At 43.7% G+C, this 27,053-nt stretch overlaps 2 protein-coding genes and 1 non-coding gene across 3 annotated transcripts; all 3 read right to left on the bottom strand.

The window, feature by feature from the left end:
• Positions 1-1,424: 1,424 nt before the first annotated feature.
• On the bottom strand, positions 1,425-14,422 carry gmeb1 (glucocorticoid modulatory element binding protein 1). Its single transcript, XM_061256024.1, has 10 exons — positions 14,338-14,422; positions 10,869-11,015; positions 9,676-9,728; positions 9,132-9,250; positions 8,331-8,434; positions 6,864-7,012; positions 6,376-6,507; positions 5,927-6,058; positions 5,156-5,278; positions 1,425-4,587 (listed from the first exon to the last, which is right to left on the bottom strand). The coding sequence occupies exons 1-10, from the start codon at positions 14,385-14,387 to the stop codon at positions 3,683-3,685; spliced, it is 1,914 nt and encodes a 637-aa protein (XP_061112008.1). The 5' UTR covers positions 14,388-14,422; the 3' UTR covers positions 1,425-3,682.
• Positions 14,423-15,708: 1,286 nt separating this feature from the next.
• Positions 15,709-15,846, bottom strand: LOC133138052 (U11 spliceosomal RNA). The gene has a single exon (XR_009709670.1). It is a non-coding gene; the product is annotated as a U11 spliceosomal RNA (small nuclear RNA).
• A 1,746-nt stretch (positions 15,847-17,592) lies between these two features.
• LOC133136254 (ras-related protein Rab-39B-like) lies at positions 17,593-25,373 on the bottom strand. Its single transcript, XM_061253579.1, has 2 exons — positions 25,108-25,373; positions 17,593-22,691 (listed from the first exon to the last, which is right to left on the bottom strand). The coding sequence occupies exons 1-2, from the start codon at positions 25,320-25,322 to the stop codon at positions 22,265-22,267; spliced, it is 642 nt and encodes a 213-aa protein (XP_061109563.1). The 5' UTR covers positions 25,323-25,373; the 3' UTR covers positions 17,593-22,264.
• Positions 25,374-27,053: the final 1,680 nt, after the last annotated feature.

Here is a 27,053-nt window from a genome sequence, read left to right as displayed (position 1 = left end):
CATCTTCACATGCTGAGTCATGGCCAGAACCTCTAAGCCTTATACCCCACCCTTCATTAATTAGAGCCTCTGCATTGGCAATTCCCCCAAATCTTTGTAAACGGACACCAATGTTGAATTACTACCTTCATTAGCCCGGGCTATGTCAATAAATCGTTGAAATTAATGTGGAATAAACAGCGCTCGGTTTCCCCATGTAGACACTCCAAAGTCACCTGAGATCAGTCACCACACCTCTACACAGGGGCACGATGCTGTAGGCCAACATTTTGTAATGAAGATATGGATTCTGCAGCCGGTAATTAGACTGCTTTCCTGTGCTTCCTCTCTCAGTGCGGATGCTGCAGTAACAAGCCTCTGAGACGTAGGCCCCAGCGCGCGGCTGTGTTCGGTAGCAGGTCATAGGTCGTACGCAACGCGGAAGTCAGGGTGGGAGTTACTGCTGCCGCTCCGTGATTGGAGGACGCGGCACCCTGCTGCTCCGTGATTGGAGGATGTGGCACCCTGCTGCTCTGATAGGAGGACGTGGAGCAGCAGGTGCAGGGGTGATCCAGTTTGCCTAAACACACTTTGACTCAATAGGCCCGGGAGCACCAGTGTCCCCACACTTCAGATTACCACAATTTTTTCACTTCCATTGTCAAAACACTAGTTAATTAGCTAGTGCAATTTATCCAAAGCAACTTACAGTCGAATAGACTAAGCAGGGGACAATCCTCTCTGGAGCAATGTGGGGTTAAGGACATTGCTCAAGAGTCAAGCAGCTGTGCAGATCTTATCGTGGCTACACTGGGGCTTGAACCACCAACCTTCCGGGTCCCAGTCAGGCACCTCAGCCACTAGGCTACACGCTGCCCCTTGAAAAACCGTGGCAGAAGTGGCCTTGATGGTGAAAACCCTGTATTGTGTAAGGACACATTTCCTGCAATGACTCACATAATAAACTCACAGAAAGCTGCCACTTTTTCAACCACCAGCTTCCCACACATACAACATACATCCCACTGCACTGGTTAAACAGCCATTTCACTGAGCGCAGTAAAAATTACATGCAGACAATGGTGAAGACAGCAAAAGGTTGACAAAATCACTCCTTTTAATTGCAGCCAAAAAAGGTTTTGGGAGCAGAATTTGTTCCTCCCCCACATCGCTGGTCTACTTTTGTTGAAGCTGTAGCATTCAGAAGGGGGGGGGGGGGGGCATGGGGGTGCATCATCATAAATACACCTCAATCTGTGGTGTGGTTCATTCCTTACCTCACAATATTAGTTTCAGCTCGATTACATGCTTATGAAGACACCAGTGTTAGTACCACCCACAACCTGCTAATCCAAGACCTATACCGACACAACTCCCATCAAAAACCCCTCCACTACGTAGAAGAATCAGAGGACTATCCAAAGTCAGTCCTCGAGGGCAATGTCTAGTGACACAAAATCGATTTCATTTTATTTTTTTCATCAAAAAAATACAGGTGCATCTGCCCACTGTGCCACCAGAGCTGCAGCTTTTATGACTGCTGAATTCGTAGAAAGATAACAGTGTGCGTTCGCCTCGAGCGCCAGCCGGGAAGGCACGGAACCTTCTAGACCGAAGGGGAGGACGGCGCTCTTGTGATCGTTTTTGGTCCACAGTAATAAAGTGGAAGAGACAGAAAAGTATCAGGCGAACTCCAGCAGGAAGCTGTACTTTGATAGGCTGTATGAAACGTGTGTGAAACTGCCAAGATACCTGGGAAGAGACGGTTCAAATCTTCCACCACAGAACACAGTTAGCCCAGAGTTAAATGAGGGAAGCATTTATTCTCAGTTGTGAAAATGTTTCACACACAATCTACAACATACCAAATTACAGATCAACTCCTTCGTACGACAGAGCATTGCCCCCCACAGTGAAAAAATATTTCCCGCTCAGTATTTTATAATCATTATAACAAAACTTTTCTTGATAAAACGACATCCTTTTCTCGCTACAACGACATACCGGCATGTAATGAGAAAAGAACGAAAATTATACACAAAATTTGTTCGCTGAAAATCAAGTCTTGGACAGAAACAGTGAGATTCTGCTATACTAGAGCACTATATTATTACTGTAATAATTATGCAGTAATATTCTGAGCCGTATGGGGCTATTTAGAAGTAGCCAGACCCTGTGATTTATAGGCAGTCCTTGCACAAATTATGTGAATCATTTTCGATATGCTGTGTGCATTAATACCAAGAACTATCATAATTATCATTTCAATGTGACAATAGGCCTCTGGAATCCTGGGAGCATGCTAGGGCGGTACAATATGACCCAGTTATGTCAATAAACTGCACCTTTTCATGTGTAATCAACCTGTTGCCCTCCCTTCACAACAGTAGCCTATATCACCTTGTTATTTCTTATTTTTTTATTTCCTGAGTTTCTCATTATAATGAGAAAAACCCCTCATTATAGCAGGATACTGGGTGGAAAATAGTCCTTCACTATGGCAGTAATGCACTGCCGTACCTTTAAGCTTTGGGTCACATTTTCATTGTCAGTCTTCAGTAGAAACGTTAAAGGCAAATAACATAGAGCCTGTCTCCTATTCAGACTCCTGTAAAATCTGCTAGAAATATATAACCAAGTGCAATTCTCTCACAATCAATGTCTTACTACAGCCTCAGAACACAGTACCATGAGTAACACTGTTAGTATATAAAGTGAAAAAAAAAAAAAAAAAAAAAAAAGGTTAATTTCTAACGGTAAATAAAATAAACCCCGAGTCTATTTACAAAATAACAAGGGCTTTTTACAGAAAAAAATCATGACTTCCCCCATTTAGATCTTCAGAGGTCAGGAGTATTTATCCAGTTTGGGGGAAAAAAATGAAGGTCAAAATGAAATGAACAACAGCTTTTTCAAAATAAATAATGACACCTGAAGATGCGTATTACAGGTGAATGGAATATGGTAGCCCTCTTTCCGAAACGAGGCGTGGCTGAACGCAAACAACTTGGCTCTACGCAAAGGGTGGGACCCATTCTGTGGCACCACCAACATACCGTGTCCTTCAGAGTACAAAAAAATATAATTATAATAATAATTATGCTCCAGTCTCACTTACAAAAGGGTAGCGCAAAAGGAGATATTCGCAAAAAAAAGTCCGCGGCCGACCTGGTGCAGTTCCTGCAGCTCTCAGAACTGAAGAAATGAAAAGCGCAGCACCTGACTCATATCGTAGCTCTTATTGGTCAGATCGAGTCCGTGTGACAGAGTGTCATAGTTCCACCATTTCAGGCTGCGTCCCAAAACTCTACAAACGCATCCTCCTATCCTTTCCTCCACTCGTCTCCTCCCAGAGAGCAAAAGATCTGAACGTCTAGATAAGTCTAGACGACTCTACACCTACATATCCAGCCAGGAGAAAGCCCGGCTATATTTGGTTGAAAAGTAAAGGTTTCTAGTGGACTAGGATGTAACCAGGCTGTATCCAGGGGAATCTAATGAGAAATTGGGGCTGAATTAGTCTGACTGTGTGAAAACGTCTCTCGGTTCCAGATTTCCACTCCTCTAGACGTCTAGATCAGTCTAGATTCAGTCTTTTACTCACTGGGCTCCCCTAGTACTTCCAGCCCGGAGAAGGAGACGAGCGGAGAAAAGGAGGATGCATTTCTTTGAGTAGCATGACGCCCCCCGGGCGAGCGGGGCTTCACTTGGCCTCCTCCTGCGCCTCCTCCTCGATGACCACGATCTGCACGTCGTGCAGCTGCCCCTGCGGATCCATCTGCACCTCCTCCACCTCCCCGTGCACCGCCAGACTCGTGCCCTCGCCCTCCCCCACCACCTCCATCTCCCCCTGGACCACCACGCTGCCGTCCTCCCCCTCGCCCACCACCTCCACCACCCCTCCGCCCTCCCCTATCTGCAGCCCCACCACCCGGCCCGAGTGGTCCCCCGGGGCCGGGTCGATCTCAATGACCGTAGTGTGTATCTGGCCTTCGTCCTCCGCCTCCGTCTCTTCTACCTCCTCCTCCTCCTCCTTCACCTCCTGCACCAGGAGCGCTCCTTCCACCACCTCCCCGTCGTCTGGCTGGGCCCCCGCCTCCCCCACCTCCTGCCCCCCCGCCTCCTCCTGGGCCAGGTGCACCAGTTCCACCGGGCTCATTATCGCCCCCAGCTGTCCGGAGTCCTGCACCGCGGCCGCGCTGAGCAGAGTCAGGCTGGAGGCCGGGTGCAGGGCGATGGTGTCGGCCTTGCCGGCGGGGGTGGAGGCGTAGCGGGTGAAGAGCTGGGAGCCGGCGGGGAGTGTGTGGAGGGTGACCGTGTTGGGCTGCGAGGTCAGAGAGCCCACGGGCAGGCCGGTCATGGTGAAGGGCTGGCCCACGGGGGAGAGGGTGATGGGGGAGAGGACGGTGAACTGCTGGGCCAGCTGGTTCTGCTGCCCCGAGGCGGAGACGCTCAGGACGCTGGCCGAGGCGGGCCGCTGCAGCCGCGGCCGTTTGGGGGGGGGCTTGGAGGGGGGCACGGCCGGGAACGACATGTTGTGCAGCACCCGAGAGCGAGCCCGCCAATCGCGCGCCTGCTTCTTCTGCTCCTCCAACTGCTGGTCCAGCCCTGGGAGGAGGGGAGGGGCATACGGAGGTCAGAGGTCAACTTCACCCAAGTACTGAACTGGGATATCAGACATATCCGCTGTTACAAGAGATAGTGCTACTATATAAAGCCGCAGTGTGTGTGGGTGTGTGTATGTGTGTGTGTTTGGCCTGTATGTGCATATGTGTGCGTCTGTGTGTGTGTGTGTGTGTACTGCATGTATGTATATGTGTGCGTGCGTGTGTGTGTGTGTGTGTGAGTATGTGTATGTATGCGTGAGTATGTGTGTGTGTGTGAGTATGTGTGTGTGTATGTGTGTGTGAGTATGTGTATGTATGTGTGAGTATGTGTGTGTGTGTATGTATGTGTGAGTATGTGTGTGAGTATGTGTGTGTGTATGTATGTGTGAGTATGTGTGTGAGTATGTATGTGTGAGTATGTGTGTGTGTGTGAGTATGTGTGTGAGTATGTATGTGTGAGTATGTGTGTGTGTGAGTGAGTGTGAGTATGTGTGTGTGTATGTGTGTGTGAGTATGTGTGTGTGTGTGAGTATGTGTATGAGTGCGCATGTGTATGCCATTTGACCCACCGGTCAGCGTGCTGAGGACCTGCTCCTGGCTGGGGTCCGTTTGGCAGCGGTGGCTGTCCAGGACCCGTTTCACAGAGTCCAGAAGGCCGAACACCTGCCCCAGGCTGCTGAGGACCGCTATGTCTGTCAAACACACATCAGCGCACTCACTCCATTTCAGCCTATCCAGCTACAATCCTCCAGCCAACCAAAAAACGGCTTATTCCGCTGAGTACAGCTCCATCTGTCATGCACAGATCAGTGGATTCTTTTCATTTCCCTCTATCCACAGCTACAATCTTTGAGTCAACCCACCAACCAAATAACTCTACTTATTCTGCTGAGTACTGCTGCAAATGTCACACAGATCAGTGCATTCATTTCAATCCTGTGTATCCAGCGTCAGGCTTTCCGCCAACCCATCAATCAAATAACTCAACTGATTGTGACTCTAACACTTTTCCGGCTATGATATTTGCCCTAAAGTATCTGCAAAATAAAGCTGAAATGAAAATGGAGACAAAGATGTTTGCACTTTTTACATTATTTCAGTTCTGAATATGTCATATAAGAGCAGACCTGGGTACAAATAGTATTTGTTTTGGATGTAAGCACTTTTCACTGCTCAATTGAACTTGCCTGGTGCAGGGAGGAGCAGATGGGCGGGGGGTTTTCACTTTTGGGATGATTTAATTTGTTCCGATACACCGGGCCAGGTTAGTAAATGCACAGAAGCGTTTTGAATACAGGTTGGCTGTGTGAATGGGATGAGTCTCAGCGTGCAGTACCCACCAGGCTCCAGCAGGGCGGCGCAGCGCTGCTGCACTCCCGTCAGCACCTCCAGCAGCTCCGTCCGGATGTTGGCCACCACCTCCCCCATCAGCCCCACGTCGGCAATGCCCTTCCAGAAGTTCAGCGTCTCCTCTGAGACGGACATGACCACATCACACAGCTGTTAGAGCACCCAGAGGGAGTGGGTATCAAGAAATACAGTCCAATTAACATCGGCCCTCCATCGAAGCCCCATTAAAGTATTAAAAAACACTTTTGGGGAGATTCAGGGTTCAGAAGGCCTGTTTAGTTTTGCGAAAAGTTCGGTTCAGGGGAATGGGTACATGCTGAGGATGAGCATTGGGAGGAGCTGAGTGTAGTCAGGGTGTACTTTGGGGAAGGGGCTGGGTGTAATTTGGGAGAGGGGCAGGGTGTAGACTGGGTGTATACTGGGGAAGGGTGAGACTCACCAGAGATTTCATCATTCTCCTGTTTGCCCTCTGGTTCTGTTGTGACTGAGATGGTCCTGGGGCTGAACTCCACCGTGGCAATGGCTTCCTCTGGTCTCTCCTCCACGATGATGGCCTGACCTCCATTCCCAACTGATACACACAGACACACAGACCACTTTAAAGTCTTGAACAGTTTCAGCTGACACTGTGTACACTGTGGTCTCACCTAGCGGGGTGTTAGGGTGTGGTCTCACCTTGCGGGGTGTTAGGGTGTGGTCTCACATTGTGGGGTGTTAGGGTGTGGTCTCACATTGTGGGGTGTTAGAATGTGGTCTCACCTAGCGGGGTGTTAGGGTGTGGTCTCACCTTGCGGGGTGTTAGGGTGTGGTCTCACCTTGCGGGGTGTTAGGGTGTGGTCTCACATTGTGGGGTGTTAGGGTGTGGTCTCACCTTGCGGGGTGTTAGGGTGTGGTCTCACCTAGCGGGGTGTTAGGGTGTGGTCTAACCTTGTGGGGTGGCGGGCGTTGCTGGCTCACTGCCCTGTAGAGGGAGCCGCGTGTTGCTGATCAGCAGGTCGAACTTGGTGCTGCGGCAGGTGTTGGTGCAGACTTTGTCATGCTGGTAGAAGTCGATCTGGCGCGAGTCCATCATTTTTCTGCAGCCATTGAGGCGAGACAGAGGGAGGGAGAAAGAGAAATAATTCACTGAAACCAATTTCTTCTGCTGTGAAAAAAACACTTAGGACTGAACCTCAAAACCACACCTCAAGGAATCCAAACTAAAACCTGTCTGTGAACACAAAGAGAGAGGAAGTGAGATACTGTACACATGTTAAGGGGGGCAAGAGGGCAGGAAGTTACCGCACAGCCAGAATGTCATGTGATCAAGGTCGGACACGGGGTCATTTTAAGGAGGACTTCGACCTGTAGAAACGAGCGGGAGGAGACACCCCTCAGTTTATAATAATCTATTATTTGCTTATTATTATTTGCTAATTTGCTTGAAAGCTGAACGTACTTAAGTAATTTAGGCTAAGTGAATTGCCAAGAACTCATAATAAATTCATTATTTTGTCCAGCATATCACAGGGCCAACTAAGACAGCACTGCAACAAAGTATTTAAAAATGCACTCTCGCTGCCAGCAACAGATGCAATTTCTATGGGAGGTGCTGCCACTCTACCTTTGAACAGGAACTTCCCACGGCCATATAAATAGGTAAGTTAAATGTGGATGTGTAAGCCAGCCAAGAACAACTGACCCCATGACTCCAAACTTCCATCTTCCCAGAGCTCTCCCAGTTGGCTGCCCTGGCATTACCGGTGGGAAGGGACTTCATGATGTCCTCTGACTAATCCTGGACAAATACTATTTTAATTATTTCCGACTGTTTCGGAGGACAGGAAGAATAAGGCTTGACAGTTTTTCTACTTTTATCGTCCATCATTTTAATAGCTGGACTTGTATAAGGAGAGATATTTTATTTATGAAGTGGAGTGGATTGCAGACAACAGTAATAGATGTCTGATGTGGGAGGTTTTGTACAAATGGGAAGGGATGGATTTTTGTCAGCCGCAGAATAGAATAGAATATTTATAAAATGTGTTATTTAGCTGACGCTTTTTTCCAATGCGACTTACAGTTGATTAGACTAGGGAGGGAACAATCCCATAGAGCAATGCGGGGTTAAGGGACCAACGGCTGTGTGGATCTTAACGTGGCTACACCGGGGCTTGGGCGTAGTAATAGAATAGAAACAATAGCAATGTAGCGTAACAACGGTACAGAAGACTTTGACACTGCGTAAACAAGCTGTCACACAAGCGGACCGGGCCCTGGGTTGTCCTTTTGACCTGCCCTCAAATGACCTCAGCCCTTTTACCTGAGCATGACCCCGACCTGCCCTCAAATGACCTCTGCCCTTTTACCTGAGCATGACCCCAACCTGCCCTCAAATGACCTCTGCCCTTTTACCTGAGCATGACCCCGCCCAGCCGGATGGCCCTCTTCCAGTCCTTCAGGGTGGCCTTCCCTGCCAGGTGCACAAATTGCTTGGGGCTGATCAGCTGGTCGTCGTACTGCAGAGGGAGACAGACCGGACGGGTTAATGGAGGGCGAGGAGGAGAGCTATGTATAAACAGACCGGGTTTCTATTCATGGTGGCTTTCGAGAGTGTCTTTTTTTTTTTTTACAAGGGTCACTGCAGTTGACAAAATGGTGGAGGCTAAATGAGACATAGCCTCAGATGCAGGCATCCCACAAAAAATCACATAACTGAAATTATCTGAACCGGAGCAGCAGGTGAGAAATTGGGATGACGTCACTCTGGGATCTGAGCCAATCGGAGCTACACTGAAAGCTCAGCAATTACAAACATAATTACATCAAAATATTTTTTCCCTTTTCTCGTTATTATTGCTCTGCTATTGCATTATCAGGCCCAGGGGTTATCAGAGTCCATTCTGAGTTAATTAACCATCTTTCTTTTCTCCACCAAAAACTATTTCACATAAACTAATTAACCTTTAGAACATTCTTTTCTTTTTTCCCCCAATTTAAAAATGAGTCCAATCTTACATTGAATAGAGAAACTAACACTAATTATAAATTATATTAAAGCACTTAATCTATAATAATCTATTTTCATGTTTCTCTGTTTCCATAACAAGTTATGAAACCAAAGCCCTGTTTCTGTCGAACTGTGTGCTTTGAAGTTTTGGTTTCAAATGAGGTCTGGTTGTAGTGTATTTATATGAGAACAGTAAAATGGCGTACCTTTACACATTTCACATTGATTCCGGGGCAGACAAACTTCTTGAAGAGCAGCACTGCTTTGCTCTCGCCGCATGTGATGGGGTAGCCGAACTCCACCTCCTCCCCGTCAGCGATCATTTCTGTCAGGATGGACACAAACACACACAAAAAAAACACACACACACACACACACACACACACACACACACGCATGCACGCACGCACAAAAACACACATGCACGCAGAAATACACACACACATATACACACACACAAACACATGCACAGACACACACAAACATGGAAAAACACATCCACACACGCACACATACACGCACAAATCCACATCCACATACAAGCACACACAAAAACATGAACTATTAGAAACATTGTCTTGCCTTCAACCTCCTAACACCATTGGTCAAAACTAACATAAAATTATAGTACCAACTTAATGCATCCACCAACTAATGTGGAAACGTTTAAAGACAAGAGACATACATTACAGTATCCACATTTGCGTACAGATGCAGTGTAAGTAGTACTGCATTAGTAAATCCACTCACCATGGTGCGTTTCCGCAGCCTCGATGGCAGCGTTGGTCTCGTCCTCGCCAATCCTACAGAGGGGGTTAAACCTTTCTGTTACAATTCAAACCTGCCGGGTAACACGACAGACTGACACCTGTGAGATGGGTGTGGGTATCAAGAAATACAGTCCAATTAACATCTGCCCTTCATCAAAGCCCCATTAAAGTATTAAAAAACACTTTTGGGGAGATTCAGGGTTCAGAAGGACTCTACTGATCCCCGGGTATGTTTCTTGTATAACTGCTGTCCTTGGAAACAAAATTGTGTGCCTTTTCCCTTACAGTGTGATACTATGACGCTATGATGCTACACTTGACTTTGAATGTTGAAGCACATTTTGTATCAGAAGGCTGTTGAGCCCTTTGTCCTGGTTTACCTTTATAAACCTGGGCTGGTACCAAAGTACCGGCATTTTGCTGCAACAGGCCTGAGTGAATGCCATTTGACTGCATGAGAGAAGCAGTATAAACAGCACAAAGTTAGCACTGGAACAAGAGTAAATCATTAAATAAAGATAGCTACCTCAACACAAGCAATGTTTCACTGAGTAACATAGTTGCTGCAAGGTACAGACAACAGGTTGAAGCATTCTGTGAGCTGAGGCCAAAAAATTGCACTTGGGGGATATCTGTGTGTTCACTATCTTTCTCTCAATAATAGCATTGACCTTACCTGCAATTGTATTGTAACTGTGGCAGCACAAATGCAGTTAATATACAAAAAGCTGGTGCACATATCAAGTCCAGTGTATTTGCAGCATGTGGGAATAACAGTGTCTAGGCGAATACACAGCCAGAATTATCTACCTAAATATTAACCATCCTTTTCATATTGTGACCTTAGATATTATACTGTAAGGTTCTATCTGCATTCTGAGTCGTTTTGAGATATTGAGCTTCAAAGCTTTCACATCCGAACACAGCAAAACTGAAATGCAGGGCAGTTCTTCAAAGACCAAAATAACAGACAACCTAAAAGTATTATGAATTTACCTCTATAATATACAACATTTGATCAAATTGCACCATTGCAAGTTGCCCTATTAACAACATATTTATGGCACTATCTATTTTTGTAAAAAATGTCAGAACCATATATTCCTAAGGTCTTGATATGCTGCTGCATTGAGGACCTCACTCGTGTCATTGCATGCTGTTACAGGGGCTTACCCCTGTGTGATTGGCTGGAGCTGCAGGATGACCTGTGTCTTGGAGACATCATTGGGGTCACCGTCCTCGCCGGTCGTGTTAACCACCACCACGTCCCCCATGGACATCGTCACCTCCGTGTCTGCCATCGACTCCTCGTAGGGCGTTCTGGGCAGAGAGAAACAGGAAACGCAGACCTTAATATAGGCTATAACCTCACACATAACCCCAGTAATTATGCATTTTATGAAGGGGAAATACACATATTTTAGTGTCAATATTATTGGATGATGCAGACATGGTGGTTAATTCCAATAATATTTATTTGTGTTTCAACCATGAGCAAACTACCCTGGTACCTATTTTGCAGTATAGAGTTAGTTCTAGCATTGAGATTGGCCATGAGATATTTGAAGGAGTGACAATATGACACAATAAGTCTAACTCTTAACTTGGCAAAACCAAGCCGCTATTTTTATGTTTGGTCGATTCACTGTATACGTAACCTAGCAACACCTCAGAAGAGCTCTGTTCTGTCCTTAAAATGGCTTAAGTTTGAACTTGAGTTACTGCAGGCCTGTCATAAATATAGCACAGCACCATTCTGCAGCATGAAACATACTTCGAATGATGAAGAACAAACTGCTACCTGCAGAAAATTCTGGAAGGATTGTCAGATTCTAGGCCTACCTATGCCCTAAACTATTCAAGCCTCAAACACCGGTAAATCAATCATGGCTGTTGCCTGTTTAGTTTTGCTCTACTTATCACAATAGGGTTGATATGTGCAGGCGTTATCATTGCAACCATTGGGCATAGCCACTATAGAATAGAATAGCGACCAGGAGCGAGTCATCAAAGAACTAGTTTATCCAAAGTGACTCCATTCACTTATGTTAATAGCTGTACTTGTGAGATGGGTGTTGGTATCAAGAAATACAGTCCAATTAACATCTGCCCTTCATCAAAGCCCCATTAAAGTATTAAAAAACACTTTTGGCGAGATTCAGGGTTTAGAAGGACTCTACTGATCCGAGGGTATGTTTCTTGTATAACTGCTGTTCTTGAAAACAATACTGTGTCTTTTCCCTTTCAGTGTGATACTATGACGCTATGATGTATCAGAAGGCTGTTGAGCCCTTTGTCCTGGGTTACCTTTAGAAACCTGGGCTGGTACCAGTGCCAAGGTCAGAGTCCTGCCCTGCCAGCGTGTTATAAAACTGTGACCTATTACAGACCACTCTGCTATTCTTTTGGGTGCCGACAGGCCAAGGCCCGAGTTTGAGGACCGCTGTTAGAGAACATATTTCATTAATAACACCTTAAATTATAGTGTGATTTGTTCTTGCGAAACAGGGGGGAAATTAAGTAACTCAATAAATTACTGTACTTCGATGCCAAAAACGCAGCTAGGAACCAGATCACTACATGTAATAGTCTAAAATCATTTTAGGCTATTTAATATTGCTGAAGCTATCAAGAATGGCTATAGAATGTTTTTTGTTTAGCAAATATTTGACAGATTAACTTAAACATGTGCTCAGTTCGAATGAGTGTGTGTGTGTGTGTGTGTGTGTGTGTGTGTGTGTGTGTGAGAGAGAGAGTAGTTTTTAAGATGGCATCCACAAAAGTTAATATTAAATCCAATTTTCCAGTGTCCTACGCCAAAACTAAAAATTAAAATGCTTCCGTTTTCAAGCTGAGCACTATGTTTCAATTGTAAACATGAAAAATTCCAGCGAGCACCAATTTTCACGGAAGCCATTTATCAACAATTTTCACAAGCCATATTCTAATAGCCAAATAGTTGTTTTTTCATAGAATTGACAATACATATTGTCCCCATCTGCCAAACTTTTTCCAACTCAGTTTTACAGCGCAAATAATGGACAAATAAGAACAGAACGCACATGACAGCAGTGTATGAGTTCAAACCAATATCTGGGTTCATATGATTTTGGAGGGCTGAATGGTTTCATGTGAGGAGGTCCTCTGAGCTTGGGAGTTTTAAAACTACAGTCCAACTGACAGTAGATAAAGGAATATTCACTGAGGCTAAAGCAGCAGCTGCTTTTACTCCATAACTTCGTGAAAAGGGGTCTTGGCAGAGGAGCAGTGCAAATGGTCCTGATCTTTATGAACACAAACTAACCTTTTAGTTAGTCAGTTTGAAAGCTGCCCCTGTAATAAATGTGAATGTGTTTTGCCTTGACTTGACTTTGTTGAACCAGAAAACAGTTATGCATCCATCAATGCATGGAAAAATAATATTACTGCAACTTATTTATTACCTGTTCTAGTTTGGCATGTGTTATGTTGTGTAGTTGGCGCCAGTCGGGCACTGCATAGCGCTGGGAATGAGGTGGCAAGTAACAGGCAACGTAACGGCTCCATCGTATGACAAGGATATTAGCCTCTATGGTTAAACTAGGGAGGCCTGCGCAGCTGCATTCACTTCGACGCCTTTGCTGTTCGTTTGAGGTTGTGGATAAATCAATGTATATTTTTCTGTGGCCGGTCTGTCTGTGGCCGGTTACAGGAAGGGAGAAGTTGAAACATTCCTTGTGTCAGGGCGGAATTGTAACCTCATATTTTGGTGGCAGATATGCCATCTGACAAGTTACCAGTTGGCAGGACACAACCCCATATTGTAAGTTACAGGAGCCATTTCTATCCGTTTCCTATAACTAGCCAAATGCTAGTGAAGATTATCGAAGTATGACGCAGAGTGCAATGCTGGACGGGGTAACCTCATTTAAACTGCTGTAAATGGCGCAATTTCCCACAGGGTAACTCGAGGAGTCAACCTGCAGGTTATTAATTTAGCTAGCAAACTGCATCAACAGGGCAATAAAAACAATACTCGTGGTGCATTGAGATAATCGAAGCAGGTCTGCAGGCGAAAACTTATTTGGAAAATGTCGCACATGGCCGACATTACTGACTGGCTAGCTAATATTACGCAAGATGTAACGTTATCAGGCTCTTATTTAGCCGGATATTGGACATTGATGTTAAGCCCAGTTGAGTTTCAGCTCTTATTTTCAGAGTCGTATCTTCCCAGCTAGGAAGCTAGCTAGCTTAGCTCCAACCGTCTAATAAATTATAGCCAAGAACAAATACAGCCACATAAGGTATTATGGTGTATTTCCACTTGTGCAGCCAGTACTGCTACAACTGAGCGTAACATCAACAAAAGTTTATAACGTACGACGCACAGCTCGTCTCAACCGCCGACGTGCCTCCGTCTTCCCCTTTTCCCTTCCTCGCTCCCCCTCAAAATGACGTCTCTCTGTGCGGCAGCACGTACACTCACAACAGCGCGCGGCGTTGCCCCGTACAAAACGGGTGGGTACGTTACTCCGGGGGTATTTACCCCTTATAACACCCCCTCGCACTCATGAGAAAGCCCATCGCTCAGTATTCGTCGCACAAACCCCGGAAAATTGTAACGTTAAGTTAAATTCAAGGATTGGTGTTTTTTCCTTACCGTTTTACAGCGTCGCACACATTCTTGGATTCCACCGAGGTTTCGCACATGCGCAGTACACCCTCACCAAACTTCCTGCTGAAGGTTGGGCTGCTTCTGGCACTAGTTTGAAAATAGCCACCTCGTGCCACAGAGTTGGCGTGTTAATTCGCAATCTGGAATAAATAATATTGCGAACACCTAGATAAGTATTAACAGGATCAATTTTCTAGACCAGCCATAGTTTATTATCATGACAATATTACAGCAATACACCTCAGTGTGGTCCAAAGCAGGCCCCAGTACCCAAATACTAGGGGTACTAAATAAGTTATAATATTCTCTCTATTGTAGTTAATATTTTTTGCTGAACTAAAGTGCAAGATATAAAACCTAAATTCTTTGCACACCTATAATATTATTTAGAGTGAATTCTAGTGAAGGATTTCCTATATGGTGACAGCGTATGGCCTAGCATTACTCCATGATTTAGTTAAATATGAGGTGCCATTTTGAAATAAGTGTTTAATGAATACAAAGATTTATTCCAACACACATTGCAGCAATTATGGTCTGTAATCATTATCAAAATGCATAATTATTTTTCCTAGCAATGTGACATGATATGTCAGTCACATACACTCAGTATGTGATCACTTTATTTGGTACACCATTGTAGTACTGGGCAGGACCTCTTTTTTGCCCCCAGAACAGCCTGTATTCTTTATGATGACGTCACACAGTTACTGCAGATTTGTTTGCTGCACATTCATGCGGCACATCTCTACTACATCCCAAAGGAGCTCACGCTTGAGTGGATTGACTGGATTTGAGTGAACTGAACTCATTGTAATGTTTGTGTACATGGTACATTATCCTCCTGGAAGTAGCGATCAGAGGATGGATAGATTGTGACCATAAAGGGCTGCACATGGTCAGCAACAATACTCAGCTAGGCTGTGGCATTTAAATTTGCATGAAGGGGCATAATGTGCATCAAGGAAACACTGCCACAACCAGCCTGAATCATTGACACATAATGGATTCATGTTGTTTATGCCAATTTCTGACCCTACCATCTGCATGTAGCAGCAGAATGGTCAGACCAGACATTTTTCCAGTCTTCAACTACCCAGTTTTTGGTGAGCCTATGCCCACTGTAGTCTTCAAGGTTCAACGTGCTGCGTGTTTTCTGCATACCACAATTCTAATTTACAATCGCCAAATACTAGTATAACATCCCAAATTCGTGACTAGTAGGCGCTTAACAGAGCGTCAATGCATGCTGCTGTTTTGAAAACCACCGGAACTAAAGACAAAATTGCTTAAGTCTTAACACCAACTTCTTCTCGCGGTTTATTTCGTGGAGTTAATCTTTCATTCACCCGTAAATGGGGCGCCAAGACGAATTGATCATCAGCTGCCCGAATTAGCAAAAATTGTGCGTCCGAAATCTCTTGATATCGATTCCGCAGAGAGGGAGCAGTTTCCCACCCCTTCCCTGTACCAGTCACGGTACACGCCCTTTTTAACAATTTGTTGAACACGGAGAAACTCCATCTTCCAACGTAAAATATACATTCGTGGTGGGTTTTTATATGTTCTTAATTTTTGTTCCATGAGTAACTATTTTTGTAACCAGTTGTAAAGTCTTATCATGATTACAAAATATGTATTAAACGTTTTCTGATATGTATTATTGCAGAACAATAAACGTAAACTACATAAAGCGGCTGTACTGGAGCATCATGGGATACATGCGCTTTCAAATTTCATTGGTCAGAGTTCTGAGGGAGAATTGTCTGCGCCTATACAAATTGAGCATGTTTGGGTAAACAAACATAAGCAGGATAATGAGCAAAATAGAAATTAGGCAACGTTCCGAAATAAATTAAATATGAGAGATGTCATTGTTAGACATACGTTTTATGGCGGCTATCACGGGGATAAACAGAGTTGTAAATTCTGTTTAACCCAGCTTGCTAGCAAGCTAGGCTATGTCTGTTTACAATCGAGCAGTAGAAAGCATTGAACTATAATATAGTTACTATACTATAATATATAATATAATATAATATAATGGTCCAAAGACAGTGATACACAACGTTAACGTTACATTGCTAACATTCGCCCCCTCGATAAAATAAACGTATTTATTTTATTACCGTGTGCTAAAGTGATGCATGATTGTCAAGCGTCCGACTGTAATAAATAGATTAACATTCTCTGTTTCAAGCACCTACATGCCACTTAACTATCGTTTTGAGTCCAGTTACTTCATGTACATCTCGGCGACAGAACTGTGTAATCGTAATAACGTCGTAGTACCACACTGGCGACAGTATTATCTGCTCCACTAATTCTTAAACAGCAGAGTTTCAGATATATTTAGCTAGCTGTATCAAAATGTAAATCTGAATTGGTGGTCTTTCTTGGAGCGGTGTGTATGGATTACATGTATAGGCCTATCTCAAACTAAACCCAAAAGATTTGTTAAAATAAATATTAAAGGTGGTTGAAACTGGGGAGAGAGAATTAGATTTCACTGTGGCTTCCACATACTCCATACACTGAGGTCCTCCACGTGCCTTGAGTGATTTGATATTCCACTTATCCCTCACAATTTATATAAAAAGATGATTATTAAATCTTATAACAAATATAAATTAGCTATGTCAAGAAGGAACTTTGAGCTAAATTGGGCCTTCCTTTTGAAGATGACTTTAGGAAGGGATTATAAACTATAGCTATAAATTAATAAAAAAAAATAGTGTGTTTGGTTTGCATAGTTAACTTGCACTCATGCTGGGCTGAATGTTGTTTGCCAGGTCTGTCACTATTTCTCATATGAATCAAGTCGATTCACATATATTTTTTCCCTATGAGTCTCTCTGGATAAAAGTGTCTGCTAAATTAATGTAACGTAATGTTTGTTAATTTTAACAATACTGGGCTAAATAGGTTAAAGTTGTTCCTTAAGATGAACGGGGCCCTTAACCCCACATTGCTTCAGTGTCCCCTGCTTAGCCTAATGTAAGTTGCTTTGGATAAAGATGTCAGCTAAATAACTGTAATGTAATGTAAGATAAAGATGGCAGTTCTTTTCAGATGACACTTCCCTGTTCCAGTCCTGGCTGTATCATCCAGACAGAAGAAACCATCCTTAATGACAGTTATATGCCTGTGCATTAATTTCCCCAAAATGTGAGTTACCTGTCATTTGCAATCTTACAAACCACACATGAGCAACATGCATATAAAAGCCTGTGCTTCCAGTTTGTGGAAATCATTTTTATTTTTAATTTACACCACAAATCAAACCACAACGCAAATATCTAGACATTTTCTTACAAAGTCCAACATATTAATACACTGTTGAAATGCGGCCGCGTACAAAGTGACTTCAGTAACTTCACTCCCTACTTTTAGCACAGAATGTGACCATTACTCCATCAGATTAGCTGTTTTTCGTCCAGGAGCCAAAATCACTGGCGGGGTGGATCAGTGGTTATTTTAAGTGAGTGGTTCAACTTGTATTGCTAGTGTTTGGTTCAGTGATTCAATTGTAACAAAGAGCTCATTAGTTTAGCAGGGAATATGAAGACAAGAAGATTAAATATACACAATCTCAAAGACATTATTGTTTGCATGGTAAAGTGATCAAGCCTAGATCAGCAGCGGCAGTAGTACTGCTATTCTACCACTAGAGGCAGACAAAACCAGTAGCCACAGCAAGCAACAGTAAAAGCTCAATAGACCCTACTGCAGAGGTGTCCAATCTTATCCTAAAAGGGCCGGCGTGGGTGCAGGTTTTTGTTTTAACCCAGCAGTAACACACCTATATTAATGAACTAATCGTGGTCTTTAATCAAGACCTTGATGAGTAGAATCAGCTGTCAGTCCTGTGCTAAAACAACAACCTGAACACACACCGGCCCTTTCTGGATAAGATTGGACACCCCTGCCCTACTGCCATTGTAGAAGTGCACTGTTGAGGCACACGTTCACTGAAATTAAAAATAAAACAGCTGTCACATGAAATCTATTTTTGGAGTTCTATCAGTACGCAAATCTACAGCTGTGTCCAAAAAGGCTATTGAGTATATAAATTGAGTACATTGGATGAGATAGATAAGTAGGCCACATTTTCTCTAAATGTGTTGTACATAAAATCCCCAGATGATATACATTTCTAGGGTTTTGCCGAGAGTGGCCACGCCCAAAATGGCCTCATAACTACTCCACAAAATATGTCCCGTCTACTAAACATACTGCTGACTGTCTGACATATCCTCCATTACTATTTTGAAATACTGCGGCAGAAGTGTGGAAAGACGTCTGCCCTTCTAATTAAAGCTCCGGCTCGTCCTGTCTCATTTATTGGACTGTGATTGCACCAAAAGATGGCTCCGCCTCTTCCTTTCAGTGGGACCTCCTAAATGTATTGATTTCCTTCCTGAAAAGTGTGCTCCTGTATACATTCAGCAAAATCCCAGAAATGTGTATATAATCCAGGGTTTTTAAGTACACTACATTTAGAGAAAATATTGCCTACTTAACTTTCTCATTCAATGTACTCACGGTCTGCATTCAGGTGCACATCGCATACTAAAATAATTATGCAGTATGGCAGTATGTTTAGTACACAGTACATATTTTGAGGACATAGTAGTTAGGAGACTGTTTTGAGTTGCACTGGATGTGACACTCAAACCATCCATTGTTTCATCAAAAGTTTATTATAAGTGGTGTTCTTCATTTCCACAGTCTCATAATTTATCAATAATAGTGTTTGAAGTATTTGTTGTAAAAACTTAACAGTTCCAGGGTATTTTCTCATTGTAGTTTTCCGGGGGTTTTAGTTTTGCACTGTTTAAATATGTAAAAAGGCATTACTCCCATCTCTTTCTTTGGGGGGTTTTCAAGCATCTAACATGTCCAGACTCAAGCGTGCTTTGCCCTATACATTTTTTTAAATGCATAATGTACCAGTATTTCAACAATATAAGCATGCTGTTCCTTGCAGAACCCTACTGTAGCATAACATCGGGGGTTGTGTTAATCACAGCACAGTCACACAAAATTTAGTGCAGGCAAGACCCAGGTTTCAAGTACCTAATGCTCCAGCAATCAGAGATACAGGTGATACAGAACACAGAGACACCATATCATATATTCTAAAGGGCAGAAAACACTGTGTGTGTCTATGCATGTGTGTATGCATGTGTTTGTGCATGTGGTTTTGGAAAAAATATATAAATTGCCATTAGTACAGCTCATGACTGAGGTCACCATGGTAACAGGGAAAGGGCACAGATTGAGTGGCCATGGTAACTGTTTAGTGGATTTCTTTGAAATTACTTAAAGACTTGGAACGTCTGTATATGTTTCATACCAACTGCCCAGAAACCATTGTACAACCGGGTGAAGCTCACAGCTCAACAGCTCTACCTAGCGTTTTACATTCAACGCTCTGAATACTAGTTCAGCTCCCATAGTACCAATAGGACAGCACACATGGGAATATTCCTATTAGTATTCTGCACCACGTTTTGATTACAGCTTGGAAGAAATAGCATTCTAATATGTCCTTCAACATACATGCCTCCCCCTTTCATCATACTGCAGTTCCAGTGGATACAGTTTCACTGTCATACCAGCGGCTTCCTGACACGGTCATATAGTATATTTTATTGAGCCACTAAGATCCAGGCTGTCAAGCCAATAAAAGCCAGGCTTGCTCATACAGTGCAGTCAGTAAGTATTTGGACAGTGCTACAAATCCTCTGTTCTCAATCAAAAGTCTTGAATCAAAACTAGATATTGAAAGTTTTCTTATACAATCACAAAGGAAGCAATTGAAATTAGTGAGAGACTAGTAAGAAATAGCTGAGAAGCCAATGGACTTTGGCCCCCTAAAATGGAGGGACTATGTATGAAAAGGGATTTCATTTCTTAATGGAAGTACAGATCGTGACAGTCTCATTATTCCTTGTTTAATTTAAAAACCAATGTGCTGGAGTACAGAGCCAAAAGAACAGTAATTGTACGACTGTCCAAATACTTACGGACTGCACTGTACATGTACAGTTTCAGAGAAAGAGGCATTATTTTGCTGCTCAGCCCCTCTGTGAATACTGAAAGCCAATTTTCTCAGGCTTGTACACACAGGTAGCTCACACACTCTTCTTTAACAGGCTGGACTTGAGTTCGCTGGAATAGTGCCAGTAATAGTCTCTGTTCTCCACCAGTGACTCTCTTAAAAGCACCCTGAGGGACATGAGAGCCAATCGCAGCCTGGGAGAGGAAATGACAGAGTGGGTGGGCCTTTGAATGTAGGACTCTGGGACTGAGTGGGCACTTATGAAAAGCCCTATATTTCAGTAACTGGCAATGTGGAATACAAATAAAAAAGGGTGATAGGACATAGCAAAGCCAATAGAGGGACAGCTCAACACTGCCCCCTCTGGCTGATCGGGTGCCTGCAGTTTGCCCATGACACCTGCTCCAGTCTCTAGTGCAGTAACTACCGCCCCATTAGTTAGTGAAGTGCAGAGCACAAGAGTGGACAGCCACCCACAAGTCTGCATCCGTCCAAATGGGTGGAGAATTCTGCAGCCATGGGATAGACGTAGTGTTTGGAATTAGCCACTCCAAATATGAGAAACAAATTAACCCATACAAAAAATAAATCATTAAGTCACACAATTCCCCTGCCCAGAAACTACTCCATGTGGCCTCGCTCGACCTTTGAAACCATCTAATGGATGAAAAATAAATTCCACAAAACCTTTTTTTTTGTGGAAACACTGCTTCTATGCACAATAAAGGCCTAGTTCCACAAAGAATCGTAACATAAACCACAAACCATAATCAATAACCATCTATTTATCCCTAGCACTCACATCAGATATTTTTCACACATCAAATTGTCAATCAGTTGCGACTCAGTTCCTAGTCATTTATGTACCCTGTTGCCATAGCTGCATATTTGTAAATAGCACTGACATATTATACACAATTCATAATTTCATTGCAGTATTCTGTATGTAGTAATCATTGTAATACCCACTGCATACACTGTTGCAACTTGAGTGATTTACATCTTTTTTGTGTCTAGTTAATGTTTCATCAGAAGGTTTTGGGAGGGCTGGTGTTTAAGGGAAATTTCTGCTGCAGATTTACGGAGAATGACAGCACGAACTGTGCTGTTTTTAGTGCATCATTTGAGAGGACAAGCACATTACAGTTGGGTAATTCATGAGAAAAATCTGTACAGTATAGGAATCATTCCTCAAAGATACATTTTCCACGATTGCATGAGATTTAAAGCAAACAACATTTTGGCACGTATGTTGCTGGTACACCACTTTGGTAGTGGTTGGGCAGGGGGGTTAAATGAGGTGTTTATTTTACATCTCGTCTGCCAGTCCTGTCTGGCAATTTTCCCACCCCTCGCGGGAAACTGATCTATGCCTATAAGGATGCTTTTCTCTGCAGGTAGAAGGTACTGCTGTTCCGAATATCCCACCAGGGAACTGGAAGAAACAAAATACATAACTGCAGCGCAACGACCATGGCAACCAGCTTCAAAGTGCAATGCCTCAAGGGGACAAAATGGCCACGAACGTGCAGTTCCAAGAAGAAGAGTGGATCCTCTAAGGGGAAAGATGCAGAGTCTGGTGCTTCCTAAAACCTGCAGTGTGTTCTTGCATGGAGACAGGTGCAGAAAGCTTGCTCACAACAAGGTGTGAGAGATGTTACAGGGTAAGTATCGCAGCTTCTTCAATGAAGGTTGAGACTGGCACTGGCTAGTCCATGAGATGGGCCCAGGGTGATGATGTCACAATGGCCAAGTCCTGGCACCTCACCGAGGTGGACTGAAGAGAACAGCGGCAGAAATGGGACTTGGTGGGCACGGGGTTAGAGGTGAGAGGTCAAAGGTCAGTCAGCAGTTACAGCTTTTCTCCCGCTCTGCCTCCTCCTCGGCGGGGTACAGCACCTTGGCGCTCAGGCCGCTCTTGACCCCGTCCCAGCCCTCGCGCGTGTCGATCTCGCCCATCTTCATCAGCTCGAAGATGTCACGGGTGAGCAGCTCAAAGGCCCGGTCCACGTTGCTGTTGCACTTGGCCGACGTCTCCACGTAGCGCACGCCCAGCACGGCCGCCAGGTCCTCCGCCTCCTCCCTGGTCACCTTGCGGTCCTTGCCCAGGTCGCTCTTGTGGCCAATCAGGATGTAGACCATGTGATGGGGCAGGACGTGCTCGCTGACCTCTCGGTGCCACTCCTTCACGTGGTCAAAGGTCTTGCGATTGGTCAGGTCGAACACCAGTAATCCACCCACGGAGTTGCGGTAGTAGGAGGTAGTGATTGACCTGGAGAACAGGGAGGGAGGGAGAGAGAGACTGTAACCATTTGCTTTTGTGAGCAATGTGAAGTGAATACACATTTGGGCACTGATATGCATCCAACATATTGTCACCTAAATTTGGCTAGCATAGCTAATTACCAATGGTGGAAAATCCTCCCCAGTAATTTGTTCTAATCACCTGGATTTTCTAATTAGCACAATTCTTCAGCCAGGATGTGGAACTAATTAGTGAAATCAGTTTATGGGTGGATGCAACACATGGAATGACTTTCTGACTCCTGGACTTTCCACCTCTGCTAATTTCCCCTTTGTTTTGCTAACAAAGCAAACAAATTACCACCGAGATTGAATATCATTGCCAACCAATTATCATTTTAATTTGCGTAATGTGACAAACTCATTGACAATTTTAATTGTCAATACTGTATTAAATGTCGAGTCAAATTAGTAAACAAAGCTACCATGTTTTTCCCTTTTGTGTATGTAACAGCTACAAACATTGCTGCAGGGCCCAGTTCAGATCAGAGTGGGCTATGCAACGTGTCTCTGGCCTATGCAACGTGTCTCTGGCTCTCCACGGTTTTTTGCCCTCTACAGCACCCGGGGGCAGACGGCCATATTTAGTTTTCTACCACCGAAGCAAACTATGTTCGACCCTCAGTGCCACCTACTGTGCTGGCCAAACCCCATTTCCCACAATATGGCCTCTGACTGGGCCAGGGCCTGCAGTGGTTTATAATGGTTAGGGAATTGGGTTTGTGACTCAGTAGTTGCAGGTTCAACTCCCAGGTCGGGGCACTGCTTGTACAAGGTAGCTCCTTTAATTAGCTTAATTGCTTGAGGACATACGCAGCTGTGTGAATGGGTTTCACATAGTCACACTGGTCATCATGTTAGTCATGCTGGATAACAGTGTCTATGCCTATGTGAGTGAATTGAGAAGAACACAATGTCCCACACTGCAGCCTGTTAATGCTGGAAGAGCACAGTGCAAAACAATACAGTAACTTGTGAGATGTAGCAGGGCCATGATAATAATGAGATTAAACAGGGAAATGCGAAGGCCAAAAACAATTCCTGTGTAAACTGCGTAAAAAGGGTCAGAGAGGATGGTGGAGAACTGTTGTGCTTATCGTGGGAAGCATATGCAGTTCGTGCGCCTTAGTCACGATGGCACGGAGACGTGAAATGCAGCCAACGTTAAAGAAGACTGATATATTTGAAAGAGCGACGTGTGCCATTCACTCCGGCAGGAATGGAAATGACCAGTGCCAGATAATATTCACACCGAGAAAGACTAAAATGATCTGTGACAGATTGGATTCACGCTGACAAACACTGAAATGGCCGGTGACATATTCATTCACACTCAGAGAGACAGAAACGTAAAGTGACAGATTCCATTCAGGTCGAGATTTAAATGGGCAGATGTAGATTCAATTCGCAACTAGAGAGGCTGAAATGATCAGTAATAGATTCACACATATAAGAAGGCAAATGTCTGTTCAATTTAAAATGGTTCCCGTCTACCTGGTTATGAGATATGAACGTTACACGACTCGACATAACAATTCAAGTTGCTGATGGATAAATTAAATCCTCTCACAAGGCGTCTGTTTCTGAGGTAACAGACTATGCTTTCATGGGAGACATAATCTTTGAACCCACATGCATTCCTCTTGGGGGTGATATCTACTCACGAAATACGATGTCAGGCTCGCGCGAAACCTGGCCTTTAGTTATATGGGATCTAGACAACAATAAACTTAGTGCACATGCATTTTGTAGCCAACACAGCAGTTATCACGATTAAGTGAGATAAGCATTAAATGGGTAGGCCAACTGATACAACAAATAGGCGTTTTATGTTTCCCCGTAGTCACAAACCTCCATATATTATATACTCAATTGTATGTGTTTTGACTGTTTCAAGCCTCAAAAGCGTGTTCCGCTTTCACTGACGAGATTGAATTGCCTTTTTCAGAACCACGAAAAGACTATGAGTCAGCGGTATTATTTTTTTGATTTATGTGAGACGGGAAATGGCGTATTTTGCCTTTACCCTTTCATATAGGTGTTCAAGACATATTTATGCAACGCAACAACTGAATCCAAAGGGGGCGGTATTTATCAAGTAATGCATTGATGTGCCCAAATTTGCGACGACTGTTTGTGATGCTCAACACCTAGAATGTATGATTTTGAATTATGAAGTGAACGTGACCAATGTGACCTACATCTCCGTTTGCAGAATTATGTAATTTCTGCATTGTTTCCTGGTCGTACTATACATTCATTTCTCACCCCTCGACGTTATGTTTTAGATAGAATGGAATGATTTATTGATGAATGAACATGCAACAAAGACGAACGAGCCATTCGCGGAAATATTATATCAAACACGTTATAACAGCACGCACCTAAACCGCTCTTGTCCAGCCGTATCCCAAAGCTGCAATTTTATTTTCACCCCCGGTTCAATCTCCAGCGACCGGGCATAGAAATCGACACCAACCGTCGGATCCGCCACATCGCTGTAAATTCCGTCCGTGAACCGCTTGAGCAACGACGATTTCCCCACAGTTGAGTCCCCTAGCAGAATAATTCTGAACTGATATTGCCATAAAATATCCATCGCATGGCTGTAGTGAGACACAACCCTTGAGATGCGGTAACAAAGCGAAGCTACTCTGTTTACATCGAGCCAGCAAAAGCCTGCTGCTGCCCTGTCATGAAGTGTGTGCGTGTGCGCGCGCAGAAGGGCTGCAGTCATGTGGTAGCGGTTATGCCAAGGTAGCCAAATACTGCCCCTGTTTCGACACCTGAATATTCACTGCATTTACCAAAGGGATACATTTTTTGTCAAATGCACGCTTTTTATGACTTCGTAAAGAAATGGATCACGTTAGCATAGGCAAAAACAAACGCGCTTGCTCTGTCGGTACGTGTTTTTGAACTTTGTCGTTATAGATCGAAAGACCGAGTGGACAATCTGATACCACTATCAATATAGTCCTTTCCTCTGCTTCAGAGTTATGCAATTGATCTTATAAAGCGAATACGCTTAAGCACAGTTTTCCGGGGCATCGATATTTCAATATCTTTGAGGTTTTGTTTGCTTGCCCGCCAACACGACCAACGCTGTCCTTGGTACTGAATTTACCCAAGCGATGTAAGTAGCTGCTGGCAGTGAGAGCTCACGCCTCCTAGAGGCTACCGAATTGCAATCACAGAACTTTAACAAGCTGTTCATTTTTCTTGTTTGCCTTCCATGTTCAGAGGGATTATTTACCCCCTTAGGCTACATAGCTATGCATGCCATGAAGAATAAAACTCAATAAATTGCGCTATATTGCAAACAATTACATAGAAAGAGGTCACATGTTTTGATCAAATGTTAGACTGAGATTAAACCAGTGGTGCACAGCAAGAGCCGATCTGATTCAGGATTTTGTGCCGACTTCTGCTCTTAATTATTTAATTAGTTAAATAATGTCTTGCTCAGACATTTGTATATGCACCAGCTGCAGACTGCAAGTGTATCCTAAAGATTCCATTCTGCTCAAGTACATGAGTGAACATTGGTTGGAATAAAAACCTGCTCGCAGACTCGCCCTCCAGGACCGGAATTGTACACCCCTGGGTTAAACAATGGGCTCCTAATTAGGTTGCTGAACACATGTGTTTCATTTCTTTCATACATTTATCAACACAATGCATGGCTTATTATCATTTGCTTATATATATATTTTTTTTTTATCATCTTCCACATGGTCAGTTTTAGCAACAATTGTCTTTAACAATTTCATTGATTAGGAGCCTATTGATTCACCTCAGTTTTTAGTTTGATCAGTTAAAAAATAAGTTGCCTTTTTATGTAATTGCTTGCTTTATAGCACAATAAGCATAATTTTATTCGTGGCCATGTCTGACATAACGTGGTTTAAGAGGGTAAATAACCCCTGGAAACATCAATAACACATAATTAAGAAAAATGATTATCTTTTAGTTTGGGAACCACTGATTTATGGCATGGTATCATTCTTAAATCTCCGCGCGTACGCTTCTCGTGGAATTAATACGTAATCAGGCACGTGGCCCTGACTACAAAACAGCTTGTAGCACATCTGAGGTGGGGCCACCAAACCATTTTGGAAACAGAATTCATCTACACTGTGAGTTTTGGAAATAAATCCTCTCAGGTAAAAATATTGGATATTTGAGCTTTACCAATAAGAAATGGTATGTGCAATGGAAAATTCTTACCGAAAAATGTAGGCAGGCAAAAGCATAAACGTTTATTTTGTACAGCCAGTAAAGTCCAGTGTCAGTTCTTGGAACGTAAGTAACCCGCACGTTATTTATA

This window comes from Conger conger, chromosome 9 (genome assembly GCF_963514075.1).
Source record: "Conger conger chromosome 9, fConCon1.1, whole genome shotgun sequence".
In the NCBI taxonomy this organism is placed as follows: domain Eukaryota; kingdom Metazoa; phylum Chordata; class Actinopteri; order Anguilliformes; family Congridae; genus Conger; species Conger conger.
The sequence above is the reverse complement of the archived record's forward strand: the minus strand, read 5'-3'. Positions and strand labels throughout refer to the sequence as shown.

Bases quoted from the DNA above. Each gene is read 5' to 3' on its own strand.
- gmeb1 (XM_061256024.1), bottom strand. From the start codon at position 14,387: ATGTGCGAAACCTCGGTGGAATCCAAGAATGTGTGCGACGCTGTAAAA. The intron at 8,435-9,131 runs GTACGCCATTTT...CTCCCTCTGCAG, and splicing joins TCAATGTGAAATGTGTAAAG to TACGACGACCAGCTGATCAG. The intron at 4,588-5,155 runs GTGGGTCAAATG...CCCTCCTCCCAG, and splicing joins GGTCCTCAGCACGCTGACCG to GGCTGGACCAGCAGTTGGAG.
- LOC133136254 (XM_061253579.1), bottom strand. From the start codon at position 25,322: ATGGATATTTTATGGCAATATCAGTTCAGAATTATTCTGCTAGGGGAC. The intron at 22,692-25,107 runs GTGCGTGCTGTT...CCTGTTCTCCAG, and splicing joins GCTGGACAAGAGCGGTTTAG to GTCAATCACTACCTCCTACT.